We start from the raw sequence: 16,662 nt of genomic DNA, 5'->3' as shown, positions 1-16,662 counted from the left end.
TTTTATGATCGATATTCAGCTCCTGGGTGATGCTACTACTGCTATCATGGTTAATCTCAATATTTTTATTTTACAATCACTCCTTTACAACGCCGTATCGTATGATCCGATGTGACCAATAATGAACGAGATATACTTAGATGAGAAAAAAAGGGCGCGAGATACAAAATTACTTTTTCCCAACTTAATATGATATACATGCTAAAAAAATTACACCTTATTAGAAAGTCTCTCTCTACATGTTAACTTATTGAAATATTGTGTGGCACAAAGCAATAGAAGGATGGCAACTTGTATAAAAATTTATAAAAATTTGTTTCTTGACTAGTTATAAAGTCCTAAATAAAAATGTCCAATTTTTTTGAAAATGCATATTAAGATAATTTTAATAATGTCAATACATTGGGTATTAATATAAACATTGGATAAAGTAAGTAAATACAAATAAGTAAAAATACAAAATGTAACAACTATTTTACAATAGTTTTCAGTCTTTTAATGAATTGCAGAATATATAACAACATTAGGCAGATTATTTCAAAGTCCAATCTTCTAGGAATGCTAGTTTATCCATAGAATCTTTAATGGGCGGCATGTTGCGATCATAAATTACTTGAAATATTTGTAGAGCATTCAAAATAACTTCCTTCATCGCTGCACATAGAGTTCTGGAAAAATAAAAAATAAATAAGAAGGCAATAACATATTTTACATAACAATACCCTTATCCGCACCCCAATGGTGCATAGGGCACTGCGTCATATAAACGCAGTGTTATCTTGATCGTTTACACATGAAGGAAAGGTGATCAGCCCTCCGCTTCAGGTACAAGTCAAGGGTAATAATATTGAATAAATATTACAGTGAAAAAATCACTTATATTTATTTTACCCCCCTTGGGAATCGAACCCGGGACCTCCAGAACGGTAGCCGAGCGTGCTGACCATTACACTACGGAGGCGGACAAACATATTTTACAAGTAAAATTAATATAGGTACACAATGATATGAAAAAGGGTCACAAATATACATGCATATATACAACAAGAGTTATTGAAAGGTAACAAGTTTTAAAAAAATAAAAAATTCTATATACAGTCGAACTCGGATATAGCGAGGATGAAGGGACTGACTGAATTTGCTCTTTATATCCGAGAAAAGGTTTTTTTTTAAAAAAACATACCTATTACATTGAAGTGTGTTATCTGGAATGGTCACTTCAACATTTTTCGCGGCATGTTCTATTGCACTAATAATTTCCGCCTTTTCATGAATTGAGACACTTTGTATTATAAGTAGATTTGTTGATAATTCGGGGGTTTGATTTTAACTGAACCTACTCTACAATTGATCTGACATTCCCCACCTCGTAATGTTTATTATGCAATGTCCATAGTAAGCATAGAACATACAAAATATGGAAACTATCGTAGAAATCCCCGAAACAAACATGATGTTCATAAACTAAAAAATAAGGTGTTTATTGTAATGAAGTACTGAGCCGCCGGCGCTGGTAGGTACCTACTGACTTAACAAAGCTTGTATGTTTTACATGCAATTTCAACCATATACAACGGATACTCACTTGATACTAAGACATGTTTATAATTCGAGGGTATGTTTTTAACTGATCTGCACAAGAGAATTGATCTGACATTCCCCATCCCATAATGTTTATTATGCATTGCCCAGAGTATGTATGAACTCGTATAGAACATACAAAATGTGGAAACTATCATAAAAATCCCCGAAACAAGCATGACATTCATAAACTAAAAAAAAGTTGTTTATTGTAATAAAGTAGGACCCTTCAGACATGACAAAGCTTGTAATTTGCAACATGCTATTTAAACCCATGTGCGTGAAGTCTTTTTTTAAATTGTCGGTGACAACACTAATTTAGTACTTAGTGTTAGTGTCATAAACGTAATCCGATCCCCGCGGCATCGGTCTAATTGCCTGGTTGGATTTTATTGCTAAGGTCCGAAATGTCTTAAAACAAAAAAATATTTACAACATTTAAAAAAAAAGACAGTCTCTTTTTGCTCGCTATAGCCGAGAAGTTGCTCGTTATAACAGTGAAAAATCGTATGAAGAAAAATAGCATAGAGAAAATCATAAACGAAAATGTCAACAAATGTTTCCTCGTTATATCCGAGATCTCGCTATATCCGTGCTCGTAATAACGGAGTTCGACTGTATATTCTAAAAAAACAAAAAAATATCCAATACACATTCTTTAAAAAATCAGGTGTGACCAGACATGTGGTCTTGTGTCCTGTGGTCAAACCTCTCCAGTAGTCTCCGGTGGAATAAATTCCGTGTTAACAAATATCCCCTTAATCCAATACTATTAGAATAATCAAACCGTTTATTTTAAAATTCATTCAACTTAGATAGGTCATTCTTCATACTTTCTGGATTTTATCATACATTTTTTACCCTTTACCCTTTACAAACAATTTTGCGAATATTTTTTTCCTTTGTGGTAATCTTATTCTGTTCCTATTTTTAGTTTTATGATATGGACATCACTACTTGATATAATTTGTTAATAAAGTACTTTCGCATTAGATCATTCAGTAAGAATGATGACAGTAGAGATAGAATGCTACAGTCATTTGTAGAGCTGGTCGGATGTGGTAAAAGAATAGCGAGAGTTGGATTACCTCAGGTGAGGGGAGGGTGGCTCTGCTTTGAGCTGCAGTAGTACAATATCAGAGAGCTTATCCAGCTCGTGCGCTACTTCCACGCTGTCCTCTCCAAACTGGAACTTCACAGCTCCCAGCCCGGCCCTGATGACCTCTGCACTCTCCCCGTAGCGTCCTTTAACACGTATTCATTTCATTAGGATGGTTTTATCCAAAAGCCAAGACGAATTTAAAACACAAACCCTCGCTTTAAATACTAGATGAGCACAAGGAGGCGGCGTTTGCATGCTTTAGTTTTGCTTTAAGATATAAGAATACAAAATAAACTACACCATATGGAATTTTTGCCAGTCGGGCTGCACGTAAGTATTTTACAAATAAATTACCTTCAGTAGCCAATAAATTGGAGAGTAAGTCATTTGTATTTCGCAAATGACTGTTGTATTTGTGAAATATCTTTTCTTGTAGGCTTTTTAAATTCAAAGTTATTTTTAAAGCTTCCTTTCCTCCTAATTTTAAGGCTGAAAATAATCAATGTCATTTATTAGTAATTACAAAATATAAAATCCTAATGATGGGGACTGACCGGAGCCATTTCGTTGTAACGTCCTACTATGGATGGAGCACTCGGAACGCTGTACTGACTATACGAATGCTCGCAACCTTAAGACTACTACTCTAAAAATTATATCAGCATATAAATAAAGAAATACAACTTCATAATAACAATATAAAAGTATAATCTTATTTTAATATTACTAATTTTTAAGTTTTCACGCTATTTCACTTCTAAAGGAAAAATATTTGCAACATAAATAAAACCCGTAAAAAATTGAACTTTTTAAAGACGAAAACATTTATTTATTTTATACATTCATTCTAACACATTTTCCAATTTTATGCTTTATAAACTTTATTTATACTTTACATCAATGGAACTTAAATTTTGACATTTAAAAAAAAAGTTATGACGGTTTTTCTATTTGAGATTAAAAAGTTAATAAAAATAATTCTTTAATTGTTATACTTTAAACTTTTTAAACTGATGTATAGAATTTTTCTAACATTTATTTAGTAAATAAAACACCATAATTTATGATTGAATTAGAATAGTATTAATATTTTCATGACCGTCTTTGGCCTTTATCACATTATTTATTCGTCTTGGCATATGGATTTATATGGCTTTCTCAAAAATTCTGGGGAAATTTTTTCATACTATATTTTTTCTATTTAATTTTTAAACTCCTTAACCGTTTTTGGACAAATGTCCAAAAATTAAATGGAAGTGAACTGACTTCAGGTTTTTAAGTGCAGCGTTTCAATCCTGTGCCCACTTTTTGATTTAGTGTCTAGTGATTTAGAAATCTCCTTAAAGTTGATTCATTGATTTGCTTTTTTATAATTAGAAAAGGTTTTTTAGATTCCGCAACAATAACTATTTTCGTTTTCTAACGAAAGTATAAGTCTCGTAGACATATTGCTTGAATAAAATACGGACACTTCAAGAAAACGACTACATAGATAATCACTGCCAAATCAAGTGTTTAACTGAAGAATTTTTGGACTTCCCAGGTTCTTAAGTAGTTATTAATTGTTCTTAGAAGTGATAAAACCATGAGTCAAACCTAGGTGCAATTATTTTGAGCACTAAACTGGAATTTTTGTACTTAATTAGTCGTTCGGCTATTTATGTTGCCGGGGGTGTATATATAAAGCAATATTTTTAAATTGAGGAAAACGTAAAATAGGGAAATTTTAAATCAATGTTTCATAACATATAATTAGAAATAGTAAAATTATATATTTTTATTCTATAAAGTAAAAAATAAGGTTTTCCGTAATTATATTGTAACTTTTAATTGTATTTTCTACTAATAAATATTTACAATGACAACCTTTTTCATAAAGCTGCTGAGATAATTTAGACGAACGGAGTAATTCTTCAGAATTAGCCATATTTTTCCCACAATCATCACATTTGTATGTATCATCACGCACTGGTCCACCGCATTTGTCGCACAAATAGCAATCGAACAATTTCTGAAAGAAAGAGCAATAAATTAGCATACGACATAGTACGGCTGTCCAAATTTAAAACACAGTAAGGGACATTTTTTTGTAGTAGGTTTTTTTTTGCATTTATGGACTAAGTAGACTCTACTTAGTCCAAAAATGCAAAAAAAAACCTACTACAAAAAAATGTCCCTTACTGTGTTTTAAATTTGGACAGCCGAGTATATCTTACGACACATTTGATAAATAGGATTGTTCTATAGGAATATCTAAATAAAAGTAACCAACTGCAAAGTTATCCTTGCGAGGATCCCGGCAAGCGTCGCAGGTGCAGCGGAAGGCGTACTGGCGCAGCAGCGCGGCGCGGCGCTGCGGGCCCGCCTGGCGCCGGTAGTGTGGCCCGTAGCAGTTGGTGACGGGCGCGCCGCGCGGGAGGGCGCCGGCCGCGCGCACGTGCAGGCGCGCGCCGCGGTGGCAGCTCACGATGCTCGGCGCGCAGGCGTGGTTCATGAGGCTGGCCGAGGGGTAGATGGCGGTGGCGCGCCGCCCCGAGCCCGCGCAGCCCACTGCGTGGCCGCTGCTCACCAGCTGCCCGAGGTGCCGTAGCAGCAGCGCGCCCGCCGCCGCGCGCCAGCCATCCCCCCCCTCCCGCCCCTCCGCCCCCCAGAGCCCCGCGTGCTCCTCCAGATACGTCACGAGCATCACGCTCGTCTCCAAAGAATACACAATTATATTCATTTTGGTTTCACAGTACGCAAAAAATAAGAAATAATGGTACTATATAATAATGGTATATACAGTCAAATTCGGTTATCCAAGCACAGCTATAGTGAGATCTCGGATATAACGAGGAAACATTCTTTGACATTTTAGTTTGTTATTTTCTCCGTACATTTCTTTACGGTTATAATGAGCTCTTAAAACAACTTGTTATTTTCAACATACGTTGTCAGTCTATGGGCAACAATTTTCTCTAATATTTTTTTATATGACAGGAAGGTTGGAAATTGGGTGGTAACTTGAAAGGTCCTCAGAGTCCATCTGAGAATTTTGTTTGAGGGTGGTGAAACATTAGCTTTTTTTATGACCCTTGGAACAATGCTTTTCTCCAGATACATGTTGTTAAGATCTCTTATAAATGGAGCAATTTCGTTGACACATTATTTCAAAAGCCATGTTGGTAGAGGGTCCAATAAACACTGTTTATTGGGTAAAGCATTAATGAGTTTTGTTACCTCACTTAACTGGAAAAATTCCAGACACTGCAAGGCATTACAAGAAATTGTAGGATTTTTAACTAATGATATTGCTTTCCGAATATTTTCGTACTTATTTTTGGAAAAAAATTACAAATTCGGAAGCAGTGGCTTGTGTATTAATTTTATATTCACAATCACCGCGGACAGATTGCAGACTTTGCCACAGGAGTTTCGGAGACGACCTATGTTCTCTAATTATGTGACCCTTCCAAATACATGTTTTCATGTGTATATTTATAAAAAAAATACCTATTCTCGGATATAATGAGTAATGGTTATAACTAGAATATAGAAGTCTGGGCATTTGCAGGGATTACAACCGTAATAGGCTGGTTTAAGCAACCCATATTCTTCTTCATTCTATATTGAGATGTTAAGAATAATGCAAATAATAACTCCTAATTGGAGATAATCCACATCTGTGTATAAGTGTTTGGACACACTCAAAATGCAAAAAATATATATTTGCGCATGCGTGCACAAATGCACAGATGCACACCCTTACATACATATATACATATTTATTTGTGTATATGTGTGCATCGCTAAGCAGTTTAATCTAGCGTCCTGTCACTTACTAAAAAGGTACAGAAATAAATATATGTTTGTATTCACAAATTAATATACATATTTTATTACCCCCATCCCGGTAGGTGAAGGGCAAAAGCTGTTTATGAATTATATTTTTACCAATGCGTACTGAAGAAAATCTTTTTTATCCATCTTGTGAAAATTAGTCATCAAATTGTATATTCTGAGGTAACTGCTTCCCGGAGGCGGGTCAGCCGCAGCCTCCCGCAAGCGACGCAACACATCCACACCACTCTCTCCCAGTGGGAGTGCCTTCACGCCGAACCGCTCCTTCCAACCCACCAAGAAAGTCCTGCAACACAGATTCCACCTTCAGACAGGAGTTGAACCAGCGCAGAGTAGAGCGCAGAGTGTGGGGAGGCGGGTCTCGGGAGACACACGCACCTGAGGGCGAGGTGGGCGATGCCGATGGTGGGCCAGAGCAGGCCGCGCGTCCCGGCGCACTCCCAGCGGTGGAAGGCCTCCCAGCCCGCCGAGCGGCACTCCTCGCTGCAGTACACGCTGCCAGCACACGCGGCGCACCTGCAACACCGCGCCCCACTGTACTGACCGCAGCTGCTGTACTACTTGCTCCACTACTTGCGCAGTCTGGTGCCAACACCCAGACTGATTCGCAACACTTATTTGTAAAATTAAAGCACTCGTATTTAACTGATAATAATTTATTAATTAATATCGCAAGACTTACGGTAGTGGGCAGATGTCGGGGGTGCAACATGTCTCGCAAGCTGTCGGAAGAAGTCCTGTAGGACCAGGGAGGACAACAAAGGCGTAAGGATTCTCCGCAAAGAGAACTTCTCCTTTTAGTACATCCCTGTTGGTCACAATGTATCTTCCACATTCCTCGGAATACCTTCATTAAAACAGTTAATTCACTTATTTGAAAAATCAAACATCAAATAGACAATCCTCACTTTACTCTTTCATGGCTTTATTAAAGAATATACTTTTTTTCAATTAAGTGTTTGAGTTAGATTGCACATATACATATATACATACACAAATCATATTCCGGTCATTCGTACTGTGTAACTTGCTTCAAACACATTAACTGTCATCAGTAGACATTGCTAGTGATTTGAGGGTTTCAGCAACTCATTTCTGTTCACACCTTCTGATCCTACCAAATACAGAACATAGCTTTGCCACAATGAATGTCTCACCGGCTGTAATGATCTTCTTCACCTGACTTCGCCCAATATTTTTTACGTTCAGAATCCAGTAACAATCCAATCCAAACAGCATTTTGAAAATAGTTTTTTGTCTTTCGATTTCTCCTCCTTTCAATGCATGTGAAACCCAATGTGCTCGTTTTCGAGTTATTCCTATCTTCTGTAAATATTGTGAAATACGATAGTAACATTTAATATTGCAGCCAATTATGATAGTATTTGGAATGAATCTTCATCTAGCACTGCTTCTAATTTCGGATCTTCAATTTGTTTTGGTGATTTTCCATGGTCTTCTTTTCCATGTCGAAATCGAAGTGTTTTGAGTTAAAAAGGTACTTCTTCACACTTAAAAAAATGTAATACAGTCAAACTCGGTTATTACAAGCAGATATAGCGAGATCTCGAATATAACGAGGAAACATTTGTTGACATTTTAGTTTATAATTTTCTATTCACGGCTATAACGAGCTACTTCTCAGCTATACTAAGCAATAATATAGTAAAAAATCTTAAAACTGTTATGTGTCGATATTCATCATCCTGGTTATAACTGAGTTCGAATGTATATCAAAAATCAAAGCTTACTGCTACACCTGTCAAAAGGTTGCTGCTGAAAGGTTCCAAAATGTTTCCAGAAGTAATAAATACAGGCAGCAGGATTAGCGACATCTATTTCAATAGATGATTTCACCGAAGGGTGAAATCATACTTGTACACCCAATATTTAAAAAAAAGCGAGCTTCTATACAATGAATATTTGCTTCCATAGTCAGCCACCTGAGTACCTCGCTGACCGCCGAACGGAACAGTCGTGTGCCGATACGCTCCAGGTTTTCACTCGCGTTAAGTGCCGATACGATTAGTTTGGGTTTTAGCTATCATTACAGTGTACTGTGTTTCCTCGAAGTGATTTGTTCTTCGGTGTGACCCCTGTGACAGGGTATTACCCAGTGGTGTTGTGCTGTGACATAATTACTTAACTATGTAATTTATAATAGCGAACTACGTTTGCTATAATTGTGAATTTATAATAGTGAATACATAGTGAACTAGATGTAAATGAACTTAGTATAAATGATATGTGGGAACATCTGAAAGGTAGTGTGTGTGAATCCGCAAAGGTAGTGTGTGGTACAGCGGTACAAGGAAGGAAAAAAGGCGATGCGTGGTGGGATGATGATATCAAAGATTTAGTGAAAGAGAAGAAGAATGCGTGGTTAAAGTGTTTGGCAGTGAAGAATAAAAGCTCCGCTGAGTATGAATCGGTTAAAAAAGTGTACAAGGTATGTAAAATGAAAGTTAAGCAAGGGGTGAGTGAACGAAAACGTATGTTGAGGAAGGAAGAAGGAGTAAAAATGACAAAAAATTTCCAAGAAAATATAAAAATTTTCTGGAAAGAAGTCAAAAACTCCCGAAGTCTAAGCTTGAATGGATGAAAGAAATCAATCAAGCAGCGAAAGACGGAAAAATGGTGACGAATGAAAATGAGAAGAGATATGGAAAAAGTATTTCGAGGAGGTGTATGAAACACATACGATTAATGGCGTAAGTGACGTTAGTACATTTCCCCGAATATGTGTGAATGATGTTTCAAGAGAGATAAGTATGGAAGAAATTAAGAATGCCACTAAATCCTAGAAATATGGAAAAGCTCTAGGATTCGACAATTTTACCGCAGAATACGTCAAGAATGGTGGCGAAATAGTTCTCACATGGTTGCATGGGCTCTTTAACCGTTGTATAGAGGAGAGTTGTACTCCCGTGGATTGGAGAAGGGCAGTTATAATGCCTCTCTACAAGGGGAAAGGTTCTAGGGTAGAATGTGGGAACTATAGAGCAATCAGTGTATTGAGTGCTGTTGGTAAGATGTATGATCGAATCCTTATTGAAAGAGTGAGAACCATAACGAAGGACAAAGTGTGGGATGTCCAGAGTGGATTTATGAATGGGAGAGGATGTACGGATCAAATTTTTGCCTTGCGCAACATTACGGAAAAGTTTTTGGCCAAAAACCAAAAGCTTTTCTGTGCTTTTGTGGATTTACAGAAAGCGTATGACCGAGTTGATAGAATGAAGCTATGGAAGGTGTTATCTGAGTATGGGGTAAGCAGTAAACTTATCCAAGGTATTGCATCCTTGTACGAGGATAGCACTGCGTGCATTAGGGTAAATGGTTCATTTTCATCCTGGCTTAGCATCTCTAAAGGTGTTAAACAGGGATGTGTAATGTCACCATGGCTGTTTAACCTATACATGGATAATTGCATGAAAGAACTGAAAGATTTAAATGTTGGAGCTAGAATGAATATTTTGACTGTTTGTTGCCTTTTGTATGCTGACGATGCTGTTCTTCTTGCAGAAAGCAGAGAAGATCTGCAGGCATTGGTGACAAAAGTGTATAATGTGTGCAAGGAAAGTGATTTATTGATGAATATTAGCAAATCCAAAATTATGGTTTTTGAAAGAGAAGAATGTAGATCTGAGTGTGAAATATTGGTAAACGGAGAGATTTTGGAACAGGTAGATGATTTTGTATATTTGGGTAGTATGTTTTCTAGGGATAGAAAGATTGATAAAGACATAGAAAGGAGAGTGAATGCTGGGAACAAAGTGAATGGTGCACTGAAATCAGTTATAGCAAATAAAAACCTATCAGCGGAAGCTAAACTGGCAGTGCACAACGGAGTCCTGGTTCCAACTCTAATGTATGGAAGTGAAACATGGAGTTGGCAAAAGAAGGATGAAAGTAGACTGAATGCAGTCGAAATGCGATCTCTCAGAAGAATGTGCGACAAAACGATGTATGATAGATGTGCGAATAGTGAAATAAGGAAGGAACGCAAAGCTGAGATGAGCATTATCGATAAAATTAAGAAAGGTGTATTGAGATGGTTTGGACATGTAGAACGAATGAGTGAGGAAAGAACGGTAAAACAAATTTATGAGGTGAATGTAAGTGGAAAAAAGAGTGGAGGAAGACCGAGAAAAACATGGTCAGGTTAGGAGTAGTAACAATCGGCGGGTATGTATGAGGAGATGCATGAACGAGGAAGAGGCGAAGAATGTTTACAAAGACAGTGGTGTGGTGTTCTATTCTCTCTGCCTACCCCTGCGGTGAAGCGGCATGATGGTTAGTTAGTTAGTTAGTTTTTGTCAGGCATAATGGGTATGTACGTTTGTATGTTATACGTGTGCATTAACATAAATGAAGATGAGCTGTTTGACATGAGATCAACATAAAGAAGTGAAGTAAATATTGTTCTTACTTCACATCGAGACATGAGGAAGCACCGTCCAGAGTGGAATGGGGATTCGGTAACAACTCAGCGAGAGGAACAGAATGATCACCCTGGGCTGAAATAATGTTTCCTTTGTGAACATAAATTTGTACCTATACTATGTTGGGATAGTATAAAGTTGAGTGTTGTCATTACCTGGAAGTTGCGCGCGAGCGAGTTGCAAACGGTGCTGCAGCTTGACGGCGCGGTGGTCGCTCGGGTATCCGTGCTCCTGAGCCAGTTCCGCATCACGCACGCATTCCTGCAATCAGTTCACACACTTGTCATCAGTCCGAGGAGACTCCCTACAAAGTGCCAGCAGAACACCGAAGGTGTAGGGGAGGAGATTCTCGTCCCGAAGTGCGTGTAAGGTAGCGCACCTGGTATCTGCCCATCCGAAGTAGCACTGCGGCGCGATTGGCGAGAGCGAGAGGGAAGGAGACGTCTTGGCGTGGTGCCGACAGAACGCTGAAGGTGTAGTAGCGGAGACTCTCCTCCAACTTTCCTTCCTTATAGAACCCATTCCCTTTTTCTCTCCACGAGTTTGCTCGACTCTTGGATTTCTGCAGAACACCTTCATCCTCTATATTTCGAGGTACCAAGTCTGATAACCATTTTCCAAAGATTTCACTGAAAGAAAGAAAAATTCTAATGTAATTTTTTCTTTATATTCATCGATCCGAAACCAGGTATTATGATAGCAAAGTAACAAGCGTAACAATACAAGTTTGATAATCTAGAGCAGGCATGGGGAACCTTTCATACCTATTTCAAAAGGCCACATTCACTTATCTGATTTAACATGAGGCCGCATTAAAGAAAACTTTGACACCCCCCCCCCCCCCTATAAACCTCAATAATTTAATTTAATTTAATTATAGCACAATATAAATAGTTAAAAATGCATTTTTTAAAAATATAGAAAAAATTCATATTTACGAATCAATTTATTAATCATCCAGCTGCGTATCTACATATAAGAAACATACTTAAAGCGAGCTCACTCATTCTCTCTCGCTTACACATCGATATTATCTATAAGATATCATAAAATGCATATTTACAAATCAATTTATTAATCATCCAGCTGCGTATCTACATATAAGAAACATACTTAAAGCGAGCTCACTCATTCTCTCTCGCTTACACATCGATATTATCTATAAGATATCATAAAATGCATATTTACAAATCAATTTATTAATCATCCAGCTGCGTATCTACATATAAGAAACATACTTAAAGCGAGCTCACTCATTCTCTCTCGCTTACACATCGATATTATCTATGAGATATCATAAAATGCATATTTACAAATCAATTTATTAATCATCCAGCTGCGTATCTACATATAAGAAACATACTTAAAGCGAGCTCACTCATTCTCTCTCGCTTACACATCGATATTATCTATGAGATATCATAAAATGCATATTTACAAATCAATTTATTAATCATCCAGCTGCGTATCTACATATAAGAAACATACTTAAAGCGAGCTCACTCATTCTCTCTCGCTTACACATCGATATTATCTATGAGATATCATAAAATGCATATTTACAAATCAATTTATTAATCATCCAGCTGCGTATCTACATATAAGAAACATACTTAAAGCGAGCTCACTCATTCTCTCTCGCTTACACATCGATATTATCTATGAGATATCATAAAATGCATATTTACAAATCAATTTATTAATCATCCAGCTGCGTATCTACATATAAGAAACATACTTAAAGCGAGCTCACTCATTCTCTCTCGCTTACACATCGATATTATCTATGAGATATCATAAAATGCATATTTACAAATCAATTTATTAATCATCCAGCTGCGTATCTACATATAAGAAACATACTTAAAGCGAGCTCACTCATTCTCTCTCGCTTACACATCGATATTATCTATGAGATATCATAAAATGCATATTTACAAATCAATTTATTAATCATCCAGCTGCGTATCTACATATAAGAAACATACTTAAAGCGAGCTCACTCATTCTCTCTCGCTTACACATCGATATTATCTATGAGATATCATAAAATGCATATTTACAAATCAATTTATTAATCATCCAGCTGCGTATCTACATATAAGAAACATACTTAAAGCGAGCTCACTCATTCTCTCTCGCTTACACATCGGTAATCTGTGATTTATTTTGTAAAAAATTGGCATCAGTCAAAAGGCCGCACTAGAATAGCCCAAAGGGCATGCAGCCTTAAGGCCGCAGGTTCCCCGTGCCTGATCTAGAGTCTTATAATTTAACAGTCATAATTCAACATGTTATTCTCTCTTGGATGGAAGGATGAAAGTAGACTGAATGCAGTCAAAATGCCATCTCTCAGAAGAATGTACGACAAAACCATGTATGACAGATGTGCGAATAGTGAAATAAGGAAGGAATGCAAAGCTGAGATAAGCATTATCCATAAAATTAAGAAAGGTGTGTTGAGATGGTTTGGACATGTGGAACGAATGAGTGAGGAAAGAACGGTAAAACAAATTTATGAGGCGAATGTTAGTGGGAAAAGAAGCAGAGGAAGACCGAGAAAAACATGGCACTATCAGGTATGCCAAATACTTGAAAGTGGTCAGGTTAGGAGTCGTAACAATCGGTGGGTATGTATGAGGAGATGCATGAACGTGGAAGAGGCGAAGAATGTTTGCAAGGACAGAGTAGTGTGGCGCTCTATTCTCTCTGCCTACCCCTGCGGAAAGCGGCGTGATGGTTAGTTAGTTAGTTAGTTTTTTTTTATTCTCTTTTATTATTAAGAATAATGTGCCGGTTACTGCATTTAATGTCCTGTCCCTTTCTGAAATGGAATGGAAATATAATAATTCTTACATACTATTTCTCCCCCTTCCTTTTAAGCGTTTGCTTGTCCCAGCAAATCTACCAACTGTACTACCAGCAAGTCCCACCAACTGGCATTAACATCATTTTATTGAATGCAATAATGACTAGACTAATTTTCTTTTTAGCATGTTTTATAATATATTCTCAATTAGCTAATAATAACTCACGGGAAATTCATGAAGGAATGCGCATGCATTGGTTCCTAGTAGTTTAATGCAAAGTGTGTTTATATGTGAAGTACATATTTAATTTTTGCATTGTGTTTTTCTCCTCAGATTTTGCATTTGGTTTTAAAACTTATCACATTCAACTCTTCGACATTGTTTGCTTTGTTTATCTTTCAAAACATTGTTTTTAATGTAACATTAATCTTTGAGTGGAGTCGATGTGCATAGAGTAGTTAGTCATAATGAAACACGGTTTTTTTGAGAAATATTTTTGTTCTTATGATTTACACAAATATTAAAATCAACTAATATTTTCTTTGTATTCGTGCCATTATTTTTTTCATATAAAATAAATATTTCTCTTCTCATGATATTACACAAATAATTGAATTCAATAATACTATCTAAGATAAGCATATATGGCGTATGTGTGAAAGTAGGAAGATTCCTACCTTCACACATACGCCATTAGATAATTGTGGCAGAGTACAAGTCGAGCCTATAACCTCTGAATCGAAGTTCGCGACAATGATCCGACTGAATTAGATTCAAGTAAATAAATTATTTAAAATAACAGTAAAAATGTTTTAAACATTTTCTGAAACTTAATTTAACATCAAAAAACAAATTATTAAAAATTTGACCCTAACCGAATCCCCCGAACATTGTAAATCTGATGAATCGCCTCATATTCTTCCCTTGTGTTAACAGCAGTAGTAATTTGAGCAGAAAGTGAATCGAGAATCATATCCCACTCCCTGCATGTATTCCCAACCACATTCGATGAAAACATAATCGAAAAGTTTTAGATAACAACTAGAAGTTGTTTTAGAAAAACTGCAAAAATATAAATTTGTAAAAAATTAATTATTTGTTATGTTACGTTGCCCCGCTTTCAACTCCGAATTTGACATTTTCAAACGTGACACACGAAATTTGACAGTTTTAACCATAGATGATACTTCTTCTTTTATTGTGGCGTTTCACCCTTCTATAGAGTATCTAGCCAGTGTCGAGTTATTTTTTATTTACACTTAGTATTCCCGTTAGTGGGGTTATTTTATTACTAACGTTTGTTTATTTAGTGAATTATTTTACATTTATCATATACTTTCATAGATTCGTGCAATTAATTTTGACGAATCTTAAAATAATTTATTCATAAAGTTATAAAGGTTTTATTACATACCTCTTACTTACGTGCATATTTTTAAACTGATACGACGTAATGGGGTGAATAGAAATGATGATTTGTTTTCAGGAATAACCTACACAAACTTTATTTTCTAGTCATTTGAGTGTATATAATATAAATGTGAAGGAAAGAAAGTTTTTTTGAAATTTAAATGTAGTACTTTTCTCTCAAATTCACTTCTTTGTTACTTTGTTTTATTCTCATAATTCTTTGACCACCACATTACGATTCATTTAAATCTAAGGACAATCCAATAAATTAAATAAATTATGATCTTTAAATTATTACACGAGGTTTACGAAATCGCATTTATTATCGTTCAACTCACGAATAAAGTTTTGTTTTTGTTTTTTTTTTTTAATAAATTATCATAAAACATCTCGTGTCAACAAATTCAATATGCAATGTGAGAACGGTTGTAATAAATGATCCTCTAAAATAAGAGAAAAGGCCGTGGGGTAAGTTAATTAAAATTAATTGACTTGCAAGAAGGCTAAACAAAGTAAAAAATATATTATTCATTGTCATCATTGATAAAATTACTATAAAATAAATTGAAAACGAGACCAACGTAAAAAACGCGGAAAAATAACCGTTTCTATTCACCTCATGTAAGGTACTCTGATTTTTCTTGGTCTGATTGATATAATATCGGGTGTATTTTCAACACAATAATTATTAATCAAACAAATGTTTTTATTTCCTTTTTTACCGTACTATCGGTATATCATAAGGTCCCAGACAAGTCTTACTTTCATACCTTTTTTATGAAGAATGTAAACAGTGGCGGATTCAGCCAGTTCGCACCGGTTCTAGCGAACCGGTGCCTAAAAATTTTAGAGTTCGCCGAACCGGACCTTAACCCTTTGTTGTCATACAATATTCCGATTGAGATCATGTCTCGGAGCACGCTCGGTTTTCTTGGTCCGCCACGTTATAAAAATATTTGAAACTCACAAAGAGAAAAAAATATTGGAAAGATGAAAAAAAATAGTAGAAAAATTAAGTTAATGCAGTTAGTATAAAGAATATCGTAAAATATATACGCTTCAGCATTTGGAGCATTCTCAGTTGTTATGTGAACGTTCTGTTTATGTGCAGAATAGAAAACAAATAAGTGAATAAATGTAAAAACTATTTTTCAAATAAACCGTTTTATAATTATTTATTTATGGTGCACAAACAATGAATAACTCATAACATGATATGAAATACAGTGCATACAAATCGTTTGAATGTTTTTCATCAATAAGATGAGAACACAACAAAACATATATAATTCTTTACCACTGCACTTTACATTAGCACAGGTTAAATACATATATAATTCTTTATAAAATACAAATTCGGTCGCATGAAATAGTAATATAAATAAATAGTTATGAAATAATAAAAAAGAAGTAAAAATCAAAAGCGAATTAAACAACAAGATTAAGGTGGAAAATTCAAGACTCTATTTTAATT

General features: G+C 35.8%; 1 protein-coding gene across 3 annotated transcripts; it reads right to left on the bottom strand.

Moving 5' to 3' along the window:
* Positions 1-449: 449 nt before the first annotated feature.
* LOC148299508 (protein-lysine N-methyltransferase SMYD4-like) lies at positions 450-14,944 on the bottom strand. 3 transcript variants are annotated; one of them, XM_088275989.1, is made up of 12 exons: positions 14,654-14,936; positions 11,348-11,597; positions 11,124-11,229; positions 10,956-11,043; positions 7,206-7,370; positions 6,902-7,039; positions 6,617-6,809; positions 4,956-5,378; positions 4,550-4,694; positions 3,038-3,172; positions 2,670-2,826; positions 450-668 (listed from the first exon to the last, which is right to left on the bottom strand). In XM_088275989.1, the coding sequence occupies exons 1-12, from the start codon at positions 14,794-14,796 to the stop codon at positions 533-535; spliced, it is 2,079 nt and encodes a 692-aa protein (XP_088132115.1). In that variant the 5' UTR covers positions 14,797-14,936; the 3' UTR covers positions 450-532. The 3 variants fall into 3 exon arrangements, with proteins under 3 accessions (XP_088132115.1, XP_088132116.1, XP_088132118.1); XM_088275990.1 differs by lacking the exon at positions 14,654-14,936 and adding an exon at positions 14,004-14,173; XM_088275992.1 differs by lacking the exon at positions 6,902-7,039 and having other exon boundaries at positions 14,654-14,944.
* Positions 14,945-16,662: the final 1,718 nt, after the last annotated feature.

This window comes from Brachycentrus maculatus, unplaced genomic scaffold (assembly GCF_059751285.1).
Source record: "Brachycentrus maculatus isolate JH-2025_06_01 unplaced genomic scaffold, ASM5975128v1 h1tg001119l, whole genome shotgun sequence".
NCBI lineage: Eukaryota > Metazoa > Arthropoda > Insecta > Trichoptera > Brachycentridae > Brachycentrus > Brachycentrus maculatus.
This window is presented reverse-complemented; position numbering and strand designations above follow the sequence as displayed.